The sequence below is a fragment of the Pteropus medius genome, unplaced genomic scaffold, assembly GCF_902729225.1.
Source record: "Pteropus medius unplaced genomic scaffold, Ma_sr-lr_union100, whole genome shotgun sequence".
Taxonomy (NCBI): Eukaryota; Metazoa; Chordata; class Mammalia; order Chiroptera; family Pteropodidae; genus Pteropus; species Pteropus medius.
Window position 1 is genome coordinate 20,305,358 of NW_024349519.1, and position 27,173 is coordinate 20,332,530.

At 32.5% G+C, this 27,173-nt stretch overlaps 1 protein-coding gene across 4 annotated transcripts in view; it reads left to right on the forward strand.

Annotated features, from left to right (window-relative positions):
* Nucleotides 1-27,173, forward strand: part of WDR17 (WD repeat domain 17) — an 89,606-nt gene that overhangs the window by 41,720 nt on the left and 20,713 nt on the right. For 3 of the 4 annotated variants that reach the window (XM_039882584.1, XM_039882586.1, XM_039882587.1), the window contains 13 exons: nucleotides 1,015-1,266; nucleotides 3,145-3,267; nucleotides 5,208-5,392; nucleotides 10,809-10,977; nucleotides 14,002-14,093; nucleotides 16,294-16,376; nucleotides 18,042-18,128; nucleotides 21,222-21,386; nucleotides 23,112-23,314; nucleotides 24,432-24,581; nucleotides 24,668-24,798; nucleotides 25,100-25,225; nucleotides 26,215-26,370. In XM_039882584.1, the coding sequence (XP_039738518.1) occupies nucleotides 1,015-1,266; nucleotides 3,145-3,267; nucleotides 5,208-5,392; nucleotides 10,809-10,977; nucleotides 14,002-14,093; nucleotides 16,294-16,376; nucleotides 18,042-18,128; nucleotides 21,222-21,386; nucleotides 23,112-23,314; nucleotides 24,432-24,581; nucleotides 24,668-24,798; nucleotides 25,100-25,225; nucleotides 26,215-26,370 (1,922 nt within the window). The remainder of the gene's footprint in view (nucleotides 1-1,014; nucleotides 1,267-3,144; nucleotides 3,268-5,207; nucleotides 5,393-10,808; nucleotides 10,978-14,001; nucleotides 14,094-16,293; nucleotides 16,377-18,041; nucleotides 18,129-21,221; nucleotides 21,387-23,111; nucleotides 23,315-24,431; nucleotides 24,582-24,667; nucleotides 24,799-25,099; nucleotides 25,226-26,214; nucleotides 26,371-27,173) is intronic. The other variant, XM_039882585.1, reaches the window with a different exon arrangement.

The window sequence follows — 27,173 nt, forward strand, 5'->3', positions numbered from 1 at the left end:
TATAATCTGATATGTTCAGAAACTGTTTAATGATGAGATTACAGAAAGAGTTCTGGTATCTTTCAGTTGCATTATTTTTTTTAATAAACAATTCTTTTAACCTTTATAATACTTAGGAATAATTGGTACTTTCTATTAACAATATAGTCTCTAAACTTAGTTGTTTCACTGCCTTTCTTTTGAGAATGAGAGGACTGGCTTGTTGGAGTCCCATGACATTCATCTACAAAAGCATAATTTTCCATACCGCCAGTCGTGTATATAATTTGGAAGGAACAAGAGGATTATCTGATGACCCATTGCTTCTTTTAATTTCACTTGTTTTATCTTTCTATTTTTCTGGCTGCCTTATTTGTACCGGTAGTCAGAAATGAATTATGATTATGACAAATATTATGATGAATAAGAAAGAAGTGACAGTAAATATTGATATGCTGTTTATAACATGTCCTGTTCTAAGCACTTTAAGCCACTAATTTATTTAATCTTTTTAAAAATTCTACAAGGTATTGTTGTGTTCTCCATTATAAAAATAAAAACTGAGCACACAGATTAAGATTCTTGTCCAAGAACACAAAGCTAGTAAGTAGTAAAACTAGGATTAGGACCCAGGCAATCTGCTCCAAAGTCTATGCTTTTCATCAAACACAATGTTCTTCTTTTTGTTAAGCCCTTTCCTATCCCTATACTACTGTAATTCAGTGAAATTTTAGTTGATGACAGGATCATGTGTATTTTTTATCTGCATCATTTTCTTACAGCTTTTAAGTAACAAATAGGAAAAATATTCAGGGTACTAGAGTTGCCAAAGCAAAGCAGTTCGATATGACTTCATCATTAGGACAAACTCTAATTCCCCTGCATTCACATGTCAACTATGAGTTCTGCAGGAAATGCCAGATTTGTGTTCCCAATTCTCCCAGAGAGCAGTGGTGTACAAGGAGAAAGTATCGTCTCAATTATTGGTGTTTTTTGATAATTTTGTTTAAAATCATTTTCTTAATATTTTAATAGGTAATAAAAGTCAGAAACATGTTCTCAGACCTGAATCTCTTGAAGGGACAGATGAAGAGGATCCAATTACAGCCCTGGAATGGGACCCTCTATCTACCGATTATCTTCTTGTGGCTAATTCACATCATGGAATTCGCCTAGTAGATACAGAATCACTTTTTTGCATAACAACATTTAATTTTCCCAGTGCAGCAGCTTCTGTACAATGTTTGGCCTGGGTTCCTAGTGCCCCTGGGATGTTTATAACTGGAGGTAAGTGTACCTTATTTCTCAAAGTTTTGAATATGTGTGTATTCTTTAATTCAGTCAGGGAAATTACACTCTTATTGGTTAATTTTGTGTCAAACTTACTAAATCTCAAATATTATTTGTTATAGTAAATGGCTAGTTTACTATTATTTATACTATGTATCATTAACATAACGACAGATACAAATGAAATTAAGGCCCAGTTTTCTGATAATACGTTGGAATATATTCTATATGTGCATGCTTGTGTTTGTATGTATAAAAAAGACACAGTTCAATTTCAGGAGTGTCATCATGATGGTTAAAGTACTCACTAGAAAAACAACTTATCTGGATAGACAGTCAGTTACCATGTATGGCTAGATAGGCAAAGACATTTTCAAACTAGGTTGAAAATGAAAGTGAAATTTATTACCATGGGTTGAAAGGATGCTCCTTCTTGTTTCCTATTATGAGAGAATTAGCAAAGCTAACAAGTGACAAGGGATGAGAAGATGGAATTTAAAATGGTAATTAGAAATTAAATGACTCTACTTTTATCATTTACTTAGTTTCACAGAAAGAGGTCTCTAAAAAGAGTACTCTCAGCTATGATAGAAATAAGTCCTATATTTCTTTAGTGTAAAATAAGAGACAGAGAGTCTTTATCTCTCAACATTTTAAAGAAATTCTTTAAGCACTGATATGAGACATGGAAGTAGCTGGATTCTTATTTATATATCTTAATTGCCTTTAATTTCGTAGGATATAATTGACATGGGAATTTTTTATGTATCTGTTACTATTATTGAGATAAAATTCACATACCATGAAATTCACCATTTTAAAGTATATAGCTCAGTAGTTTCTGTATTCACAGTTTTACAACCATTACAACTATTTCTGTAATTATCTAATTCCAGAAAATGTCATCAGCCCCCCTGTAAGTCCTGTAGCCATTTAGCAGTCACTCTCTATTACACCCTCCTCACAGCCCCTAGTACACACATGTGTTGACATAAACTGTTAATCTGCTCTCTTTCTGTGGATCTGCCTATTCCAGACATTTTATAGAAATGAAATAATTCAATAAGTGGCCTTTTCTGTCTAGCTTCTTTGAGTTAGCATAAAGTTTTCAAGGTTATAGGGTATATGAATAACATTCCATTTTATGGGTGAATCATATTTTATTGCATGGATATGCCAGATTTTGTTCCTCTACCAGTAGATAGACATTTAATTTGTTTCCACTCTTTTGTTGTTATGAATAATGCTGCTATGAACATCTGTGTACAGGTTTTTGTGGGAACATATGTTTATAATTCTGTTGGGTATGTACATAGGAGTGTAATTGATGGATCATATGGTAACTCTCCATTTAATCGTTTGAAAAACTGCCAGACCGTTTTCCAAAGTAGCTTATTACAGTTGGATTTTTGGAAGAGAGGGAGCTTTCTATTTGGTATAGAAAGGTATATTAGGCAGTCCTTGTTTGCTGCAAGTGAGCAAGGGAGCAGTTTACAAACACTTTAACCATGTTAGGATTTTTTAATTTTGGAGTGGAAAGTTTTCAGTGACTGGCTTTTCTAGAACTTGTTTGTCAATAGGGTGCTTTTTGTCATCAAACTGTGATAATGATCTTTGTGGGGGTAAGCTGCAAGGCAAGCAGTTTCTTACCCTAGAAAAGGATTTGGAACAGAAAAAAAATAATAAAATATGCCAAAAATTTAAAGTTTGAATAGCATTTTTTCCTGTTTCTTTAATTGTACAATCTCATTGTTTGAAAAATGTCAATGAATAGTGCTAAAAATCTTGAAAGTTGAAGCTTTTTTATTTTTTTTGTCTGGGCATTTTGCTTCAAATAAAATTTGTTAATATAAAGCTTTATCCTGATCTGACTAGATTCTCAAGTGGGTGTGTTACGCATTTGGAATGTTTCAAGAACAACGCCTATTGATAATTTTAAATTAAAGAAAACAGGATTTCACTGCTTACATGTGCTTAATTCTCCCCCAAGAAAAAAATGTAAGTAAAAATGTCACGAAAATTTAATATTTTAAAATATCATATTTGCCGCTCTCAAATAAAATGGCTGACTTAATGATATAAACATATGTGAGAGAAAAGAAATTGACTCCCAACTAACTAAATCATGATTATTCTGCATGGTTGTCAGTGTTTTCATTTTGTGTGGGTCATCAAAAACATGAGGTAGAGAATTTAGTGATTGAACAATCTAGAGTTATTGCTTCCTCTGTACTACTGCTTATCTTTATAATATACTAAATAATTAGCAAGGGCTATTCAAAGTAGTGTTATTTGATTAGCAAATGTAGTATATAATTTAGTGGACAAGGCACGACATAGTAGAGAATCTCTATATTTGAATCTCTAGCCTTTTCACAAATTTAAGCCTTTCCGTAGAGTCTGAATACTTCTAAATCCTGGAAACTGGAGGGGTTAAAAATATTAGGACTGGAGATGTAATATGCTAGAGGCTGGCATATTGTTTATTATCTTGCATTTTTGGAATTATTTGTTTCTTTGTTTAGTTGCTATGAACATTCTTATCATGGGATGACAAATATCACAGATTCTCCTTTCCTATTTTTTTCCTTATTACAATAGTACTCCATGCCCATTCTAGAAAAATCAGAAAATATAAAGAAACGTATACCAATCTTGTCATTTTTAATTAACTTTTTCCAGGTAAACTATTGTGAGATATCTTGTTTTTTCTTCCAATTTTTTTAATGTAACAGAAAGAATAGAGTAAGGAAAATTATGTGAAAATGAAAAATTTTAAATGTAGACATACTAAATTCTAAAAAAAAATGAATTATAGATAGGTGCATATGGGTGTCAAAACCACCCATAATATCAGCAAAGTAAAATATTTTTAAAAATCAGTCATGGATCATATTAAATTTAACCAAATTGTCAACAAAATTTCACTGAACCAAATGCCTCTTTTGTTATTAGTAGTTCATTCTAGTTTGGACTTCCTGTCATTACCAGATTCTAAGAAATGAGTGTTATCTAAATTAATGCAATATTTGTGTTAAAAAGTGAATATACTGGGAAATGTCTATATTCCAGTATGTAATTAATATAGATTGGTCTGATAATTTACAGTGGTATCATTATTTTGAATTATGTTTGCAAGAGAATATTCATGTTCTAAGGAAAAACTTGAAAGAAGATAAAATATGAGATATAGAATATACAGAAAACAATTAAACAAAGGGACATTTATATAATTGAAAGTTGGAGAAATGGAAGTGTGTAAACAGTAAAAATAAACCCAAGGAAGAATAAAGAAAAATTGAGAGGGAAATGTATGTCACATATTTTTGATTCTTAATTTGGCAGCTAAATTACAGTGAATTATAAACAATTTCAAAAATAATTATTTTCATTGGATTGACAACTAGCAGAAGAGAGTTATGAGCTTTAAAAGAAAGAAATTTAAATGCATGTATGTTTGTGTGTATGGAGGAAATAAACTATTATATGGAAATTTTAAAAGAAGAGTTTAATTAAAAAATAATCATGTTATGCTTCAATTTATGGGGAAATAAGAAACCAAATATTCACAACATGTTATGATTCTTCACATACTAATTTTCATCCATTTTGCTCCACCTGCATTTTTATATACCTGTTTTAAAAATAATATCCAATTTTGTGTATATGTATATGTGTGTATATATGTGTGTGTGTATATATATACATATATATATGTATATAACATTATAACAATTCCATATATGTATATATGGTGAAGCTGCAAAACTATGCCTGTGGCTGAGAGAATATGATTACTGCCTAATGGTTTACTGATATAAATTCTGGATAAAAGAAAACAAAGGAGCATCTTTATAAATTAAGCCCTGTGGTTTTATTCCAGTATATGAGAAGCTATTGGTGTAAATGTTTACTTTTTTGTTTTTTTCTTTTTTAAGTTTCCATCCAGTCTCCAATCAAAAATCATTATACATCCTCCACTAGTGAAGCAGTTCCACCCCCAGTGTTGACACAGAATCAAGCATTTTCACTTCCTCCTGGTCATGCAGTGTGCTGCTTCTTGGATGGTGGAGTTGGACTTTATGATATGGGAGCCAAGAAATGGGATTTTCTTAGGGACATGGTATGTTTATGGTCATTCCTTCTTTTATACACAACACTTGTTTTGTGAAGCTTGCTCATGATTACTTTTCTTTACGTATTAATATTGTTAAAAATTATTTTGTAAAGAACCATATGTCAGGACCTTATTTTGGTTGGCTAAAACATTTTAGAAGAATGTGTAGAATGATGACAAAACTATTAAAATTCTTTAAATTATAAACATTTAACTTCTTTAAAATGTCTGCTTAGCTTATTGTGATTACTCTGTAAGGTTGGTAGTTTTCCCATTTTTGTATGGATCACAGTAATCCTTTAATATTGGAAAATTACATTAGTGTACTGTATTTTGAAAGCAAAATGAGAAATAGAATATTCTTTTAGGAGGAAGGACAAGTCTCTCTCTGCCAGTTACTCCAAGCTTCGTTATTATCTGTGAAACGAGCAAGATTGGAATGAGTGTTTTTAAGATTTATTTCTGTTATCGAATCATTATAATAATTCCATGATTCTGTCAACTTCAATTCTTATGATTGTTAAGCCTCTGTATATGAGAGAATACAACCTCACTGAGGACTCACATTTTCACTTGGTTTCCTTCTGTGCTTTATCTCCACTACCTAAAACAGTGCCTGGCACATAGCAAGACTTTGTTAAGTTTTGCTGAATAAATGAATGAATGCATGCATCCAATAATGTATATTCCCTTGTAATTAATATTTGTCAAGAATCATCCTCATTAATTCTCCCTAGTTCAGAGTTTATAAAAATGCCCCTTATTTCTACAGGTTTGAATTAGACTAACCTAGACATTTAAGAAACTTTAAAATGTTAATTGTGTTCCATTGAAAAACTTAGTAAAGAGCCTAAAGCTATCATTGCTCTTGTAAAAAAGAAGAGAGAAAAATAATCAATAATACTATCATTTCAGTATAAATTTAATTTTATCCTCAGATAAAAATATTGAACTTTAGCAAAACTGTTTAACAATGTATAGTTGTTATTTAAAATTATGCCTTTTTTTAGATTTTTTTAGATTATTTAATTTTCTATCCCTGTAAACTTTTCTTTCCATGAAAATGCTTTCCCAGTGTAGCAAACTTTTTCTAAATTCCAAATTACCATTTACTTTAAAAAGAATTATGAAAGAGAAGGGAGAAAAATATAAGACAACAGTTAAGTGTATTAAAATTTAAATTAGTAATAAAGTTATATAATCTAAGTTCAATAGATTTTCTATTGAGCATAAATCCTCATATTAAAATGTTTTATTTTAAAAGCTGTTAAATTTATAATTCTAATAAAAACTAAAATATTCCTTGATTATAAATTATTTCAGTGGCTCTTCTCACTTTAAAAGTATCTGCCAGGCAGAAGAGATGGTGAATTTCTTTTTCATAATTTCTGGACTCTGACGTTATATGTGTGAAGCATCTCCAAATTCCAAACTACATAGGATAAGAAAAATCTTATTCATATACTTTCTAAAAAGTGTACTTCCAAGTGAATGTTTGCTTGATTAAAATTAAGAAAAATGCTTCAAAATTTTCCTTCATCCCTATGTTCCTCTTGATAAGACAAAGAAGAAATGTTTACAAATTAATCCTTGCTATATGTTTTAAAATTTCAAAAATAAAATTCGAAGGCATAGCCATGAACTAACATTGAAAATGCGCAGATAGGCAGTCCCTGCCTTAAGTATTTTTTTTTTAAAGTTTGTCAGTTTATTTTCTCGAGGTTCTACATACTGATATAATCTACAAATAATGATAAATTTTACTTTTCCATATATATAATTGTTTATTTTGTTTTGTGGCGCTGGCTCTGACTGCAGGTCTACATTGACTATCAGTTGTAGCAGCTCATCTGATTTGAATAGGAGCACTTCTGTATTTCCCCACTCATGTCTGCTATATACTTCTGGCAGATAGCCTTTATCTTTCTCTACTTGTTGGTTTTTTTTTTTGTCTTTATTGAAATATAATAGACAATTAGTTGCTTCCGTTTACATTATGCAATTCAATGAGTTTTTTTTTTCAGTTATAGTTGGATACAATAATATACCAGTTGCAGTTGTATAGCATAGTGATCAGAGATCCACATAACTTGCAAAGCGATCACCCCACTAAATCTAGTCCCCTTCTTCCCCCTTACATATTTATTACATTATTAACCATCTTCCCTATGCTATACCCTACATCTCCATGTCTATTCTGCAACTATCCATTTGTACCTCTTAATCCCTTAGCCTTTTTTGTCATCCCCCAACTCCTCCCATCTAATAGCCCTCAAAATATTCTCTGTATCTATGAGTTTATTTCTGCTTTTGTTGTTGTTGTTGTTGATTTTGTTCTTTAGATTCCACATGTACGTGAAATCATACGATATTTGTCTTTCTTTATCCAACCCATTTTTTCAGCACAATACCCTCTAGGTCCGTCAAGGCAATATCTTTTTCCATTCCCTTTCCTTTTAGTCTATGTGTGTTTTTTAATCTGAAGTGAGTCTCTTATAGGCAGCATATGTAGGAGTCTTGTTTTCTTATTCATTCAACCACTCTATCTTTTGGTTGGAGCACTTAATTCTTTTCCATTTGAGGTACTTGTTGATAGGAACACAGTCATTACCATTCTTTATTTCTGTTTTCGATACATATTTTTCCTTCTTAAAGAAGTCTCTCCAACATTTTTTGTAGTACTGGCTTGGTGCTGATAAATTCCTTTAGCTTATTTTTGTCTGGGAAGCTCTTTATCTGTCCTTAAACTCTAAATGCTACCTTTGCTGGATAATGTATTCCTGATTGTAGATCCTGGATTTTCTTCACGTCGAATATTTTGTGCCAAGCTCTTCTGTCCTGCATAACTATGAGAAATCAGCTGCCAGTCTTATGGGTGCTCCCTTGTAGGTAACTAACTGCTTTTCTCTTTCTGCTTTTAAGATTCTCTCTTTATTTTTAACCTTTAGCATTTAAATTATAATGTGTCTTAGTATGGACCTCTTTGCATTCCTGGTTTTTGGGACCCTCTGAGCTTCCTGGAGTTTTATGTATATTTCTTTCACCAGGTTAGGGAAGTTTTCCATCATTATTTCTTCAAATAGCTGTTCAACATCTTGTTTTCCTTCAGGTACCACTATGACATGGATATTTTGACCTTTAATAGTGTCCCTTAGACTCCTTAAATTATTATTATAGTCTTGGCTTCTTCTTTTCTCGCCATTTTGATTGAAAGCCATCTTTGGCTTTCTCATCCTCTATATAGGTCATTTGATCCTCTTCTTTATTCACTTTATTTTTTCCATTTAATGTACTTGTCATCTCAAATAACGTGTTCTTTATTTCTGACTGGCACCCTTTTATAATTTCCATTTCCATTTTTGTGTTTTTTATCTCTTTATTAAAATTCTCACTGAATTTATCTACACTTACCATAAGTTCATTGAACATCTTTATAATCAGTGTTTTGAATTCTGCATCTATTAGATTACTTGACTCCATTATTTCTGGATCTCTGTTCTGTTCTCTCATATAGTTTCTGCTACTTTATCTTCCCATTTTGGCTGCCTTTCTGTGTCTGTTTCTATGTACTAAGCAAAGCTCCTGAGTCTCCCGGTCTTATTAGTGTGAATTTGTGAAGTAGATGTCCAGTGGCACAGTCCTGAGAGGGGTTCAGCTGCAGGCCAAATTTAGCCCCAGTCTGTGCCCCTCTGGGGCCACCTGTTAAGATTCAGCAAGCAATCCACAGAAGCTGTACTTATAGTTGCCTCAAAAGGCCACACCAGAAACCGAGGCCAGCTGCCCTCAGTGTGAGTCTAGGTGCTGCTCAGCAAGGGGCACCTGACTAAGTGAGGATATACCTGGATACAGCTTGGGTAGGGCTGCGAGTTGGGAGAGGTGGGGTTTCAGGGACTCTTTTGGGTGGAGCGGCCTCTGTTATCTGGTTTGATGATAACTCAGCTGTGGCAGCGCTGGTGGGTGCACTGAGAGGGGAGAACAATGGATACTGCCAGCACTTCTGTACGAAGCAAGTCTTGCCTGGGTCCTCACTCCGACAGCTCAGTGTTCTCCTTAAGTCCCTGCACAGCGGAACCTGCACTGGTGCTCAGAGTGAGCAAGTCCCATCACCGTGAAAATCTGCTCGCAGATGTGGCCCTTTAAGAGGCATCTGTGACTGCCGCAGCCTCCATCTCACTCAGCTGTTAGGGACTGGGCAGCCCCGTGTCCTCGCCCGGTCCTACCTTCTGCCGTTGCAGGATGCTTTCTTAGATTTCTCCCCATTTGTATGGCTTGTTCATCTATTTTTCATCGGTTTTTCCTTGCTGCTGCTCCTTGTTTCTGTCACAACTTTGATTTGGTTGCCAGAGGGATGAACAGAGCCTCTATCATCTACGCTATTTTTTTTTTCATAATTATGTTCTTAATGTTGGCAATGACAACCAGAACAACTCCAGTCAATGAAACTATGGCTGATCCAACCTTTCTTCCCTCTCGCTAACCGTTGAAATTTTTCTCTCCTCTCCCTAAAGGAGAGCCATGCAGCCCTGTGTGGTTTCATGTGGGTAGTGGTTTTTGGTGTCAGTGGAACCATGAGTTTCAAGGGTGCCCTCTGTACTTTTTTATTGCAGTATCTGGGACTAGAGAGCCCTGTCCCTATACTTATTTGTCTCTCAGATCCCAGCACTGCTGCTTGAAGAAGTTTCAGTTCCCATTCTCTAATGTTGCAGAGAAGGCAAATGGTTACTCTGGATATTTACATTACATTCTTAACAGATTTTCCCACAGACACACAGTAATTAAGCTCCACGTTAGAAATATGTGTTTACATATATCTGTGTATTCCACTTTACAGTTTTGCAGGATGTTTGGGATCCAAATCACCGTGTAACAGAGACAAGCGTTCCAAGTTCCAAAGAATAAACTTGCTAGAAAATTTTGGAACAAGACTCTAAAAATTGAGATTATGCTGGCTTCTTCTCTCTACTAAAATTGTGAAGTTCTTTTGCAATATGTTATTGATATATATGTATATATATATGTATATATAAAGAATATTTGCATTAAAGGACTTTTAGTTTCATTTTTATCTTAGTGTTTTATTATACTACCAAAATGACATAATAACTGTTAATAGTTCATTGCTCTGTAAATTTCTAGCATAGTATTCTGTAGATGATAAATAATCAGGAAAGATATGCTTTTGCACTTAATTGAAGTTGAAAATGAGACTTTTGAACATCTTTGTGTTTAGTGGCTGATTTGAGGAACTGAGGTTGAATAAAATCTAGGTCTATACAGATTTGCACAGAAAATATTCAACAGCAGTAGTTCCAATTTTGTATATTTTCACTTGCCTATATATGTTTGCATTAATATTTGGAAACGACAGTTCATGGTTCAACTTGATTACACATTGTGGTTTGTGCTGTATTGTGTTTCCTAGGGACATGTGGAAACTATCTTTGACTGCAAATTCAAACCTGATGATCCCAATCTCTTAGCAACAGCTTCATTTGATGGCACTATAAAAGTCTGGGATATAAACACACTAACAGCAGTGTATATTTCCCCGGGTAATGAAGGAGTTATTTATTCCCTTTCATGGGCTCCAGGTAAGAAGTATTTTATTAAAAGCAGGAAAACATTTGAATGGCTTTCCTAACTTTTATTTTCATTTGAATTATCTTCTTCCTCTCAAAGCTGTCTTGCTCCAAATGCTTGTAGAGGCAAATTAGTAACAATATATTTGTTGGTTCATTTTTTGTGGGGTTTTAGAATGGACTTCCTACACAGGTACTTTGCTTTCTGGGACTTTATATATGACATAGTTATATAAAAAAGCCACAGTAAATCCAGGTGATCATGACCTATCTAATTTTAGCTGAATTTGTATAACTATGCTACTAAGTGTATAATACATTCTACATGAAAGAAGTTCTCCTTAATATTTTCATGTGAATCAAATATGTGAAAATTAAAAATTTATTTTCTAAAAATTATAATACATATGGTAGATCGATTCTTAGTGTTTTGAGAAACCTCCATACTGTTGTCCATAGTGGCTGTACCAATTTGCAGTCCCACCAGCAGTGTATGAGGGTTCCTTTTTCTCCCCATCCACTTGTGTTGCTACTTGTCCTATTGATAATAGCCATTCTAACAGGTGTTACGGTATCTCATTGTGGTTTTGGTTTGCATTTCCCTAATTGCTAGTGAAGTTAAGCATTGTTTCATATGTGTGTTGGCCATTTGTATGTCTTCTTGAGAGAAATATCTGTTCCATAGACTAGTGGTTATCAGAGGGAATTGAGGAAGGGGGTAGTAGATAGGGGTAAAAGGGATCAAATATGTGGTGACAGAAAACTAACTAAGGGCGGTGAACACACAATGCACTATATATATGACTTACTGTTGAATTGTACTATTGAAACTTACTGGATTTTGCTAATGTCACTCCCCCCTAAAAATAAATAAATTTTAAAAAACTAAAAATAACAAAAAATTTCTTTACAATTAAAAAAATGAAATTATAATACATATAAAACAGCTATATCATGTAAATATGAATGATTAAATGACATCACAGTTCACTTGTGACCATGTGATTAATTCTATATACATTCCACCTTTGTAATATAGAAGAACCTTTATGACATAATAGAGTCTTTTCTTTGATTTCTGAAAGATGCTACCTTTACACCTTCCTGTACATAAAGGAGAGATGTCCTCTGAAACCTCTGACACTGTCTCTCAAAACACTATTTCCCTATAATAAATAATTGTACACACCTAAGTGAATTTCACTTTATAAAGTATGTAGAATGCTTTACTTATTTGTCCTACTAGTAACATATTAATCTAAAACACATATAACCAGAATATAGCTCATTTTTTGGCTTATCTCTTCATGCACAGGGATTTTTAACTATGAATTTATGGGCTCTCAGGGGTTTAGATGTCTTTGGAAAATCTGGGTATCTCTTAGAATTTTATGAATAATTTTTAGCACATGTGTGTACGTTCCTATGTCTGTCAAAAATTATCATAGTAATCAGATTTTCAGAGAAGTCCATGATACAAAACGTTGAGAACCAACCACTATTGAAGGCTTTACTTCCACCTCTTAAAGACAGTAGTTGTTCCTTTAAGCAGAACGTACTTTGTGCTAATATAAACCTAACTGAAAAAAATGTTACTTCACTAATAAAGAAGTGAAGCACAAAAAGAACGAAGTAGTTCTCTTACCTGCTGCTCCCTTTTTCACCTCCATCACTATTTTACTTTTTGCTGTGATGGTCAATATTTATTAAAAAGGATCTGAAGTCAAAGAGGTTGAGTAACTTACCCAGGGTTAAGTAGTGAGTAGTTGTGGAATCAAGATTTGAACAATTGTCAATTTGACTTTTAAGCCTATGCTCTCAATCAATACAATATGCATCTTCACAGCAGGTTCTCCTGGCTAGTGATGTAAGTATTGGATCAGCCAGTGTAGACGTAGCACTATAGCAGCTATTAGTTGAACATTCTTTCTCCTACAAAGTGTATATAAGTCTCAAACCCGAAACTTGAATGGAAATTGTGACTGTAAAACCATTGTTTCAAATCAGAACACAAAAGGCCTTAATCTTACTTAAAGTATTATTTTACTCTCTACATTGAAAATTTGTCTCAAGAAAGTAAAAGGGCTGAAAAAAGGAAATTCTGTGATTTTTTGAAATATGATTACTGATGAATCACTATTTTTAGGTAAGTATGGATGAAATTGAAAAGATTAACAAAGATTGATATAGATAAGAGGTTATAGATGATTGTGTAATTTTCTCTATTTTTAGAGTACATACCACAGGAGAAGAAAAAATAGTGCAAATAAATATGGAAACTCTCTCCAGTAATTTAAGAACCCAAAAAAGTGAGGACAGAATGAAAATACTAGAAATATAGTGAAGACTTACTTTATTTTTAGTGCTTATAATCATTAGTCACAAAGTAGTCCCTCCATATTTTCACTCCTAGGTAGCAGATGACAACTGTTCCTTTCTTTTAGTGGCGAAAACCTCTTCTTTACCTTGCAAAAAATACTGAAGTCCTTGAACATCTGCAAACTTAGCAGCAGTTTGATTTTCAGATTTTTTTTTTTATTTCTTAAAAATAAAGGGCATTGTTTAATGTTTTTGATAGAGAAACTGAATTTTTTTTCACGTGTTTTGCTTACCTAAATGCTTTCCTAACCATTAAAAAAATTACTAGATGGTCAGAAAAATGTAAATACTGACTGGATATGTGGAAATATTAAGGAATCGCTAATAATTTTTTGTAGTTTGGTCCTGTTAATAAGAGAGTCCCTGTCTTTTAGCTATCCATACTGAAGTGTTTATTGATGAAATGATAAAATGTCAGAGGTTTGCTCCAAAGAAATCTGGTAGGGGCTGTAGACAAAGCAAAACTGACCATATTTTGACAATTTTTGAAGCTATATGATGGAACCATTTATACTACTTTCTCTATATTTGCATACATGTAATAATTTTTTAAAGAAATTTTGCAAATCACAAGTCTTATTTAAAAAATGACATTTTTGAAAAGAATAACATTTGTGGCAAACATTTTATATAATGTTTAATGAATTGTTTCCTAAGGTGATTTGAATTGTATTGCTGGAGCAACTTCCCAAAATGGTGCTTTTATTTGGGATGTTAAAAAGGGCAAAATGGTACAGCGATTTAATGAGGTAAGATGTATTTATTACTAGCTGAATAACCTAATATCTTCTACTGCTTCATATTTTTAAATGCTTTTCTCTCCTAATTTAATAGTCAATCACAAGACGGTATTATGTTCTCTCAATTATAAAAAAATCCAGGAGGCCAGTCACATGCTAAAATGAATCCTGAAAAATGTAGATGAATCTAAGATATAAAGATCCACCTAAAGTTGCATTGGAGATTCAAAGGAATATTGAGTCATCCTCCACAAAATTATCTAGGCAAATATTAAGTAGTTACAAGAAAACTAAACTCAGAACAAGTCCCAAATTACAGTCCTTATTCTGTTACTAATTAGCTCTTGAAAGGACACTCGCTTTATTGCCTTGAACCTGATTCTTCACCTATAAGATGGTGATGCTGGATTCTATAATTTCTTAGATTTCCTTCCAGTTCTCCAATTCTGTTATTCCAGGACAAGCCCTAAAACCTCCCCTCTTCCTATTTGTAATGTCACAGATTGTACTTTTATATCTGCTTGGAGTCAAATTGTCATGTATAGTTTATCGAGCTACATTAATATTTGGAAAATACATATTATCTCATTACAGTATGTTAGATATGAGTTGAGGGAATTATGACAGGATCTCAGATTGTCTTTCACTGTCTTGAAATTTTATTCATATCAAATGACTATTGTTAAAGTTTATTAAATATGTAACATGAAAATTGTTTATGTATTTAAGGCTTTAAAATCGTTTATACAAAAGACTTATTCCTCTGAGGATCAAGAAGCCATGATCTTCTGGAGGTTACTGAAGTAATGTGGCAGGTGCAGAGTATTAGGGAAACTACCAACCACCAATAAGCAATTTTGCTCTTGGAGGAGGACAAAGAACTGCATGGTTACATCTTCTCCTTTCTCTACATAATAATACCTGTTCAGTTCAGCAATGCCTTCAACCTGTGCTCTGTCCTCCCCTTCACCAGAACAACACTTATCCCATAACAAATAATGATATGAGAAGAAATGAACCTGAAAAAGAAACTTCTGACTTAATTAGGTGTCAGATCTGTTGATCTCTTCTTATGGCATCTTGGCCACTTGTGACTAAAAATATCTGCCTGATTCCAGCAGCCTAGCATCTTAGCATCAAGAACATCTCTTATGAGCATTCATGTCTTTGCAGCTTTCAATAGGATAGTTAAGACCAATGTCAAAATTGCTTAAATCTAGAAGAATAAATGTGGAAATAATCAATAATGCCAGCTTCAATTAACTAAGTTACATATGCCTCAGAAAAGGAAATGCAGGATATAAGAGGGCCATAAGTGAGCTCTACATGGGGATAAACAAAGCAGGCGGAAGGTCTCCACTCCTCCTACTGATTGAATATAGAGACTACCTCCATTTTTGTATCCATCTTTATAAACCTACCTACCTTGACCCCCAAAGAGGTAAAAACAGCAAATTAGAGACCTTAGTAAAACAACCTTAAAACTCAGGATAAAATGTTACTTTAGTCTCCCCTTAACAGCAGCCACAATTTAAGATTGAAATCTTTTCAATAAAATTTGGAAATGGATTGATTGCAATCTTCATACACCCATGACCCAGTTGTTGAATGACATTCCTATGTATAATATATTCCTTGTGGTTTAAAAAATTATCATCATAACAGCTATGACTATGTTCCTTTACCTACTCCCAGTCCAAGAATGCGGAGGAACAGATAAATATAGAGTGATTTGATATAAGAATAATCTTAAATCTGTTCTCTTTTGTTTTTATAAAAATAAAATTTGAAATTGAGAAAAGCAATAACAATTACTTTAAATATATTTCTTACACTATAGTTGTAATTGTACTGGGTAGGGTAGCAGATAACTATCTTCACCTCCAAACTGGTGTTTACAGAAAAGGCATTAAGCTGAGCTTAATTCTACAGATGGCCCAACAAATAGATTCTGGTTCTTTACCAGGGTCCACAAAAAAGAACTAGAAGACATACAATTTATGTTTTGAAACAATGATTTTGTTTAAGTGTGGCTACTTTTCACATTCTTAAAGTATGTATTCAGCTTTCTATTATTGGCAGTAATGCCTCTGTTAGCATCACTTAGGGCAAGTTCCTAATAGAAAAATAATACCCAGAAGAAGTAAATAAATAAGAAAAAAAAGGGGTGAATTATTTCTTATTGATAGGTATTTTGCATTTTTTGAAGCATGGAAAAAATGGAATATTCTGCATTGCCTGGAGTCATAAAGATTCCAAAAGAATAGCAACCTGCAGTGGTGATGGTTTCTGGTAAGTACTGGGTATGGAATTATACTGTTTACAAAAGATACATTCGATAATGCGAATTGTATCCTAATAGCACATACATTAAAATTTTTGATGAGGTCACTTTATATAGCTCTGCCAACTCTCATAAATATTTATAAGCCCATATAGGTACATTATATATTGCTGTGATATATCAGTAATAAATAATAATGCAATAATGTTCAATAAATAAGTAAACCAGTAATTGCTTTCTAAATGAAAATGCTACCTGAATTATAACTGAAAGACTGTGAATTGCTTCAAAGAGTCTAAATGATTCTCATCATATTTTTGAGGGTGTGGTACTTCAGTTTTACAAGTGATTCAAAAGATATCAAGTGCTCTAGAAACTTCTTCACAGTTTTGTAGATGCTATTATTTATAAAAGAATAAAAAGCCTTTGCAAAGAGGAATAAGGTAATTCATGTGGGAAATGCCTTTTTTTAGAAACTAACTTCTCTGACTCTGTTTCAGAAATATGTGCTTTTTAAAATTCTGTTAAGTCCTAGGAAAAAGTAGCTTTCTAAAAAATATATGTGAAAGAATTGGCTTTGGGCTGAAAAAAAGTTTTTAGTCAGATGATGTTACCCTGTAGCTATAGGTATTGTCATCTTTGACAGGTGATGCACTCACACATGGTTGTTAAGAATATAGTCATTTGTCTTGTCTTACGATACCCAGCCCAATTTTCTTATCCTCACTTTTTAATTTCAATGGAAAAAAAATACTATGGAAACCAAAATTCTTGACCAGAAAATTAAAATTTTCACAAATAACAATTTTAGTGATTTTTCTTCCTTGAAAAGAACTATTTGCTAATTGATACATGCCAAACTAAAAAAGATATACCTGCGTGTTTTTTGATTAGGTGATACGTAATTAGCTTTACCATGTACTCTCAGGGCTCGACTTATTGGATAAATACTGCAGTCAATGACTAAAGTCTTGTAAGCATAGGTCATCACCACCCCTTAGTAACCTCAAAAGTTTGGTGGACCTAATGATGGTTTACAGAGCCTTTTCTAAAAACTTTTAAAACCCTATAACACGTTAATTTATATACATATTATTTTTTTTCTTTCTAAAGGAATCAATAGCCCTTGCATTATGGAAATAATATAGTGGGGTATTAGAGCTTCGTTAAAATATATAGTATCCTTTTAGGGAGAAGGGGTCCTCTGAATTTCTAGTTATATCACTTAGAATATACTACAAAAATGTTACAACTTATACACCTTGGACTTGCCATAATAATAGTTCATGTAACCGGCATTATAAATGAGTTGTTTTAAATATAAATTTTGAATTGGGAAATTTTGAAGCTGAACACCTAATATATATGTTAGTTATATCATTATGTTTTTCCTCAATCAAAAATATTCTATAAGAAATAGTTTCTAAATCAAAATTTATCACCTTTAAATTGATTTAAATGGATTACCATACTTAGTACTATGTTATGTAAATACACTTGCTTATGATTGGTTATATCATTTACACAGTGCTTTTGAATGTTCCCTGGGCTTTCCAGATGAGGTCTCTATTCTAAAATACTTATATTTGAATTGTACAATTCTGTCTTTGTTCCCTTGAATTAACTATTTAGAATGTTTTTTTTCCCTATTAACTTATTACATTTAATTTCAGTATTATTCGAACAATCGATGGTAAAGTGCTACACAAGTACAAACATCCTGCTGCTGTATTTGGTTGCGATTGGAGCCAAAACAATAAGTAAGTATCTTTCCTAAATAAATAATAATCACATTTCAGAGATTTTTAAGGAATCATAAAATATGATTCCCATATGTAATACTCATTACTCGTTTTAGGTGATATTCCCCTTGCCTAGCCTTGTAATTATTTTTTCTAGCTGGCCATTTTTATTTTATGAGGTTTTTACATGATGTAGAAATATCAGTTTCCTGCTTCAAGACAACCTCTGATGCTTTAGGATAAAGCATATGGCTAAGTAATGAAAAATGGAAATCAGTCCAATCGGTGAGTGTCTTCTATCAGAGAAGTATGGCACTTTCTCTAACCCTTTTAGGAATCTATGCAATGGTCTCATTCTGCCACGACTTTCCATTGCCCCTGATATAAGGCTAGGGCTTCAGCACTGAATGATTCCCAATGTGTGAAACTTACGTGGATGGTTTTGAAAAGTCAGCCTTGCTTAAGAGCCTAGTATTTATCAGGTAAAAATCAGCTTAGATTTAAAAACTAGTCCATGTCAAACTTCCATTAAAATTGACCTTTTAAGTCACTGTACTTCCAAAAATTGTGTGCTTCAAACTTCTCTTTGACAGGATATAAGTTATATTTAAAAACAAACATTCTTTAGATATTGCATAAACAATGTGAATTATCTTATGGTTTCCATATTATAGGTGGAAAAATATATATATTAAAATATTAAAACCTTATACTTGTGTTCTGAGTCAAATCGCATATACAAAATGATGGATCTATATATTTCTTCCAGTAAATATAGAATAATTCATAACACACTGTTAGAGGTTATATGCAAAATGAGCTCTTGACCAGCTTCTCCCCCAGTATTATACCTTATCATCTCTCGATTTCCATTTCCAGTCAGCCATCAATTCTTGTCACATCCTCCATCTAAATAGTCTTCTTTTTTCCAACCATCCCTCCTGTAACTAAACCAATAATATTTGTTTGTTTTTGGACTTCTGCAAAAGCCTTCTAAATCAACTCCAGAGTTCACACTCTGTCACCACTTCTTTTCTCCCTGCCTTGTCTGTGTGCAATCAGAATGAGCATTTAAAAATGCAGATCTGAGCACACCATCCTACTGCTTAAATCCTTCAATAGGTTTCCACTGATCATAGGATAAAATGCAAAATCTTAGGAAGCCATACAAGGAAATCCCTACATAATCTGGTTCCTGTGTACTTTACTAATCTCATTTCAAGCTGTTCCCCTGTTCTTTGCATCCAGCCACACTTTCAGTTTCTTGAACTAGCCAGCTCATTTTCACCCCAAAGCTTTCCCTTATGCTGACCCCTTTATCTGATTCCTCTCCCTCCCACACTGCAGAGCCCATCTGAGTTGGATATAGATAATTTCTACCTATCTGAGCTCTCGGCTCAAAACCACTTTCAGAGAAAAGCATTCTCTGACCCCATATTAGGTAAACTTTCTCTATAATATGCCTTTGGTGCACTTAACATAATAAAATTGTGAAATTGACTGTCTCGTCCTTTAAAATGTAAGCTACATGAGATTAGCAACTGTGATATATTTTTGTAGTGATATATTCTAGCCAAACATTGTGTTCAATATACAAATCACCTTGTATCTGATTAATGGAACAATTCCATATTCTTATTTCTTGGTTTCATAGGATTCATAAGCATTTGGCTAGTTGAAATAAAAACTAGTTATTAATGCAATATGCTTTGTTGGTTAAGAAGGCATTTTTTAAAAAAAAAAAACAAAACAGTCCTTTATACTTAACTATTATGCTTACTACCAAACCTACCTAATAAATTTCATTTTTATTTTTAAAAATCTTTTTAAAATGTTCTAATTGCTATATTTATATTCCACTTAACATCTTAGGAAATAAGTGAAAAATACCCTGAACTTATAAAAATTGATTAATAAGATATCTCTGAATATATAATTTAGATGTCCATATACACATTCTTTGAATGTTTATTATTTTATTTCTAAGGTTTTATACTTAGGTATCTGCATATATGTGTGTATACACACACACACACACACACACACTATACAAATAAATATATTTCCCATGTATGGAAACCATTTTATTTACCAGTGGACCTTGGGCAGGTGTAACCTGCACATTTACAGATTGGCATGCCAACTTGAAAACTATTTCTTCAAGTAAGATTAAATAAATACATTTAATAACCCACATGACAAAAATCAACCATTTGAAGTTTGAGGAAGGTGTTCTGTGACAGTGGGTCCAATATATGTAACTATTGTTTATCGAACATATAAACAGTCCTCTTTACCTTTAAAGGATGGGTACTGGATATGTGATTGATAACATTCTTCAGGGAGACGGTTGGTACATGATTTCTACAGGTCTGCCAAGGACTCATAATTTCTTTGGGAATAGTATTCCAAGTATGACCATCAGAGTAAGCTTAGCTTACTCTTACTCTTTTGAGAATAATGAGATACGATCATTTAAAGATTAGATCTATATATTATATTTCTAGAGGATCCTTAAATCAAAAAAATTAAAGCATCTCAAGTTCAGAAAGCAGCCAAAGAGAATTGGCAAACGAGCACTGTGGCTCACTGTCAGATGAGACAACCCTGATCTGTGGGGAGCCTCCCAGCACCCTTCCAAAAAGAAACATTATTTGTCCCCAGACCACAAAAAAATTGATCAGTGGTCAGGACGTGTAGTAATTAATTTCCTTATCAGCAAGTAAGCAAATCTCACTCATCATTGGAAACCCTTCTTAAGACCCAATCGTTGTAAAATATAAAGTTCTGAGAAATAGAAATAGTCAAGAAGTTATAAATCTGGACAATTTGAGAAAGAATTTATAAAAATATAAATACCATTATCTCTGCTCTAACACAAATAAAATAAAAAGCCAACTGATTAAAAGGGAACATTGGCAGAGAAACTCTTTCCATACTAGGGCAGTTTCTGCAAATGATATTTTTATTTATCTAAGTTCTTTGTCTAACTTCATGAAGGAAGCAAAAAAATTCTAGCTTTAGAAATTAGAACTATGTACATTTTAAAATGATCAGTAACAAATAATATCAAATTTTTTATATTTTAATGTGCCATTGACGATTCTTCAGAGACATGATAGCCACTGGCTGTGAAGACAAAAATGTTCGTGTCTATTATGTGGCCACCAGCTCTGATCAGCCGTTGAAAGTATTTAGTGGGCATACAGCCAAAGTGTTCCATGTTAGATGGTCTCCTCTCAGGGAAGGGATTCTCTGCAGTGGCTCTGATGACAGGTATGTGTTTTTGAACTCTAATTTTCTAGTTCTTTAAATCATAAGCTTTTCTACAAATGTATTTATTTATGCGTCCAACTTACATGTGGAAATATTTTAAATATGTACTTAAAATATAAGCAGTTAACGAATATCTACTTGTATTCAAGAAAAAGTAAATTAAATTTTGCCATCACAGATTTCTGTTTCCTTACTTTGCTTACTCTGGATGCCCACTTCTATCTTATTAGCAATAAAGTTAACAGAAACAAAAATTATAAAAGGTTATATTGGGAAAGGGAAGATCTGAAACAAGTAAATCACTGTAAAATATAGAGAATTTACTTTTAATAATGGTCACATTTTAATGGGAAAACAGCTATACTCTTTTTTCTTTAAGAAGGGGCTAAAAGATGTTCATGTATTTTAGTATGAAGAGAAGATATTTTAGAAATTAGAGTGATTTAACATTTTTTTCAGTCTTTATGGAAATTTCTGAAATCTTGTCTATATTTTATATTTAAACATGATAGATATGCATAATAAATTTGGTCACTATTTGAGTATGAGATAAATTTAGGTATAAGAAATCTTATTTTACACAAATAAAAGTTGTAGCAGATAGTAACCACAGATTTAATATTGAAAATTAAGAATTTTTATCTTGAAATTTTGGCATAAAATCAAATTTAGTAATAAAACAATTGTTAGATTTCTGTCGGTTATCACTTGAAATATTACTTATAATAAGGTCATTGATATGAGTTCATTTTCAGATTGTTCTAGTCTCTTATTATAGACTCTAATATAGTCTTATATATGAAAGTATGCTATCAAAGTAATTTAAATCCTAACATATTTAGCACCAGAAAAAAAAATAAGTTGTGATATACATGGGACATTGTCCTGCACTAGGATAAAGGGAAAACTCTTTTTATATAAAGCAGAAAAAGCTATGCCTTAAAGAAATAAAAATATATGTTTCTTTTATCATATTATATAACCTTTGAACTATTATAATCTTGGTATGGTCAGTTTGATATAAGTTCATGACTAAAAATTAATATGAATTGTCCAAGCAAAGTTGGCACTGAAGGTCTTAAGTTTATTTTGAGTTCAAATTTTATTTCAGTAACATTCGTACTTGTACAATTAGTAGATTCAATTAATTTCATGAATCCAGTTATATTTAAATTTTGTACTTGATTGAGAGTGATTCCACACTCACTAAGCAACTTATTTTACTAACAAAAATATGAAAGGACGATTTACTATATTAATATAAGCATAATTATGAATTGATTTTTCAAATAATATTCATTGTTATAATACTATATTTTCATTGTTTATAAATAATTTGAGTGCTCTTGAATTATTGTATTCATTTATTAATCATATTTTCTTTGGCTTTCTCTGTTCTGCATATTTTATTTTAAGAAATCAATTTTTTAAACATATAAACTGTAAAATAGTATATTTAATATACTATTTAATAGTATATTTAATTCATTAGTAAATGACCAGTAAAAGTAAGGTAAAAAATACTGTATATTGGGATAAGGTAGGTCTGGCATAGTTAATTACTTATTTCCATCTGCTGTAAAGAAGAGAATCTTCACTTATCTTGAAATAGAAAATGCTATTTTTAATATACTGAGAAATAATTGTGTGCTCCATTAAGAATATGTTAATATTTTAAGTAAATTATAACTTGAATGGTATTATGTCCATAATATTCTGTTTCAGTTCTGTTCGAATCTGGGATTATACTCAGGATGCTTGCATAAATATTCTTAGCGGACACACTGCACCTGTGAGAGGATTAATGTGGAATACTGAGATCCCATATCTACTAATATCTGGCAGCTGGGACTATACTATAAAAGTGTGGGACACTCGGGAAGGAACTTGTTTGGATACTGTGTACGATCATGGTGCAGATGTTTATGGTAAAATGTTTTTCATGTACTTTTAAATTTTGCTATGTTGATATTGATTATGATTTTTGAGCAATATGATATTTTTTGAAGAAGTCTTGCAGTGTTTCATTTAAAAATAACATTATTCTCATTAGAAACTATAGTCTATTATTGAACTATGAGAATACACAGAATAGAAAACATCATCAGAAATTATCAGAAGGTAATTATTGTTAGCATTGTAGTATCTTCCTCTCTCTCTAAGGGTATATTTGTGTTTCTACACACACACACACACACACACACGCACACATGCACATATATATCCATGCACATATTTACATGTATGGCTTGGATTTTTCTCCCTCTCTTACCATCACTCCAGAGATAAGTTGTAAAACAGGAAATCATTAATAAAGTAGATAAAGCTTATTTAGTCATTCTTCTACCTCTGTTCTTAGATATTTAGTGTAATGTTTTGTTTTTTAATATTATTGAGCTGGGTATGGAAAATCAAATTTCTTATCTTTTGCACAACACTTTACTCTCATTTGTAGCACCCAAACCTTGATGGGAGTAAGGAGGTGAATTAAGGATGCAAATTTAATTCCTTAAAGAAAGTAAATCTAATCTAGCCATTTGTATCCACGTGCTTTACCACAATGGCCTTTTAATTGAGGCAGTGTGGGACTGAGTGTGAGAGAAAACCCCATTTCTGAACATTTTAAATTGAAAGGTCCTCAACTTTTTCTTGTAGCTAGAACTTCCATCCATCCATCCATCCATCCATCCATCCATCCATCCGTCCATCCAACTGTCCATCCATCCATCTATCCATCTATCCATCCTTCCATCCATCAAGTCACCAATTACTGTGCACTCTATTGGTCTTAACAAACTGAAATATAATTTCAACATTTTCTTCCAGGACCATTTGCTTTCTAATAATTATTCAGTTTGTATTCATTTTTTACAGAATATGCTAAATAATTTATTATATTCTCATATTATTTTTAGCCAAGAAAGAAATGTTATTTGAAACATTTCTTCAAAATTTCAATTTTGTATAAGTTTTATGAAGTGCATATAGATCAAAAATATTTTTCAACGTTTATTTTTATTAAAATAGGTTTATTTTTTCCATCAGGCTTAACATGCCATCCAAGCCGCCCCTTCACTATGGCCTCCTGCTCCCGGGACTCTACAGTGAGACTGTGGTCATTAACACCTTTAATTGCTCCTTTACAAATAAATATTCTGGCAGACAGATCTTGGGAAGAAATTATCGGGAATTCTGGTATTGAAAATATGCATGTATTAGATTTTATTTTTAAATAATATTTTATAGCAATTTTTTCTCATTGAATTATGTCTGTTCTCCAGATTATGTTATACAACAAGGCACTCCTCCTCTGTTGTGTGGTAAAATGTCAAGAGATATTAAACAGGAAATAGAGAAACTAACTGGTAATCCTCAAGTAAAAAGACTAAGATGGTTTTCAGAATGTTTATCAGTAAGTATAATAGGAATTAAATGTGAACATTTTCCTTTTCACCACAATGAATCATTGTGGCTATTGTTATGAAGTTATCACATATTTACACGTATCATCCAAATTCAGTGGGTCCCTCTGAACAAAATTTATGCAGCATAAGAAAGCAAATGGAAACTAGAAATAATAAATGAGATAAATCATAGTTATTATTTTGTTAATTTTCAATTTTCACATGCCTGCGTTATATTTTTGAAGATGCAAAATAGTTTGGTTTCTAATTCATTGTTATATCTTTGGGTATTCTATATCAACTTTTTAGCCTCCAGGTGGCAGTGACAATTTATGGAACTTAGTTGCCGTGATAAGAGGGCAAGATGATAGCTTACTTCCTCAGAACTACTGTAAAGGAATAATGCATTTGAAACATCTGATTAAATTCAGAACAGTAAGTAAAGTATGCAAATGTTATATGCTCAAGCACAAATAATTTTTGCCTTGTCACTGTTAAAATATAAAGATTATTTTAAAAATTTATGCAGCTTGTAGACTGAAATAAGCAAACATGGAGGAAATAAATCTTTAATAAAAACCAATCATGATAACAGTTGAAGGCAGCCATGCATAGTTGAACCTCATGAAATTTTTCAAAGATCACTTGGAACTACATGAAACACCTTATATTTACCCTACAACCAGATGACCGTGACATATGCACTATTCTGACTCTAGTCTCAGAGGCCCAATAGGCTGTATTCTGAATACGTTTTATTAAAACTGATTATATTATAGCTCTTAATACATTTTAATACAAAATTATTAGTTACCTTAAACCTGAAGCAACATACAGTACCAACAGCAAACCAGTCCTAGAACCAGAAAGAAGAAATAGCAATGAAATGTCAATGGTGAGCTTAACTGTTAGAGCACGGAGAGAACTGTGAAAGGGATATGGATTTGATGGTCATAAGAACAGTTATTTTCATAAAGAAGAAGCACTTTTTTAATCACAAACTAAACACATGATATCTATAACAGTTACCTATTGACAAATAGGAGCCAATTAGAGTAAGCCAGTTATTTTAATTTTCATAAAAGGCCTATATATATTTTTTCAGCAGTTATATATCATTTTATCACTCACTACGTTTTGGTCTCTGAACCCATGTGTACACACAACACCTGGTGAGTTTTAAGGACAGTGAGATTTAGCCTATCCACACCCACACCAGGAGTCTCTGCTCCCCACCCACACAAAAACACTGAGTTTAAAATGGTATCATATTTTGTAGAGTTAAAGTATTGATTTTTTAAAATATTTCATTTCCAGTGCTATGTGTTTTTAAAATATGTATCTATATAATGCTTTCACAGTTATCTGTTATCACCAGCTCTTGTGTAATGAAATTTAGAAAATTTTATTTTTTTTATGACCAGTCTGAAGCCCAAGAACTAACAACAGTCAAGATGTCTAAATTCGGTGGTGGTATTGGTGTTCCTACTAAAGAGGAAAGACTGAAGGAAGCTGCTGAAATCCACTTGAGATTAGGGCAAATTCAGAGATATTGTGAACTTATGGTTGAACTTGGAGAGGTAATGTGCTATTAAAGCAAAATTAATGAGTTTGACAAAGTATTCTAAGTATTAGTTGAATACTAAATGTTAAGCTTATACTTTTTTTTTTTTTAGATCTAACTGGCTCTCTGCCATAATCAGGTGTATGCCTTAGAACAGTAGTCATTAAAGTAAGAATCAAGGCTAACAGCATCAGCATTACTTGACAACCTATTATATGTGCATTTCCCATCCAAACCTACAGAATCAGAAACTCTGGGGATGGAGCCCAACAAACTGTGCTTTTATAAGCCCTCCTGGTTATTCTCATGCATGTTAAATTTTGAGAACCATTGTCTCAGGCTGGAATCTTTGATTCCTAAAATATATCTATGTTGCCCACGGTAAATCCCCTTCTTAATACTATTTGTCATAACTAAATTCCACACTGGCCAGAAAGAGGGTTTCCACTGAGGATCATCTGGTGACACATCCTGATTTTTATAGAGGACTGGATTGATAAAACAAAGTTCTCAAAAAGGTTAGGATTAATCTATCCTGTTAAAATTTGGCATAGTGCTTACCTTTGGAAAGTGGGTGGTAACTAAAATAAAGCAAGGAAGGTGAAGGCTTCTGTTTCTTGATCTGGGTGCTGGTTACATGACTATATTCAGTTTGTGAAAACCTATTGAACTTTTCATTTTTCTCCATATGTATTTTAGTTCAACAAAATTCTCCAGCCCCTCCAAAAAAAAAGATTAGAGTAGCATGGACTCATCTTATACTTGATCATTTTTGGAAAGCTCTAAGTTAATTAATTTTATAATTACAAACTATGATAT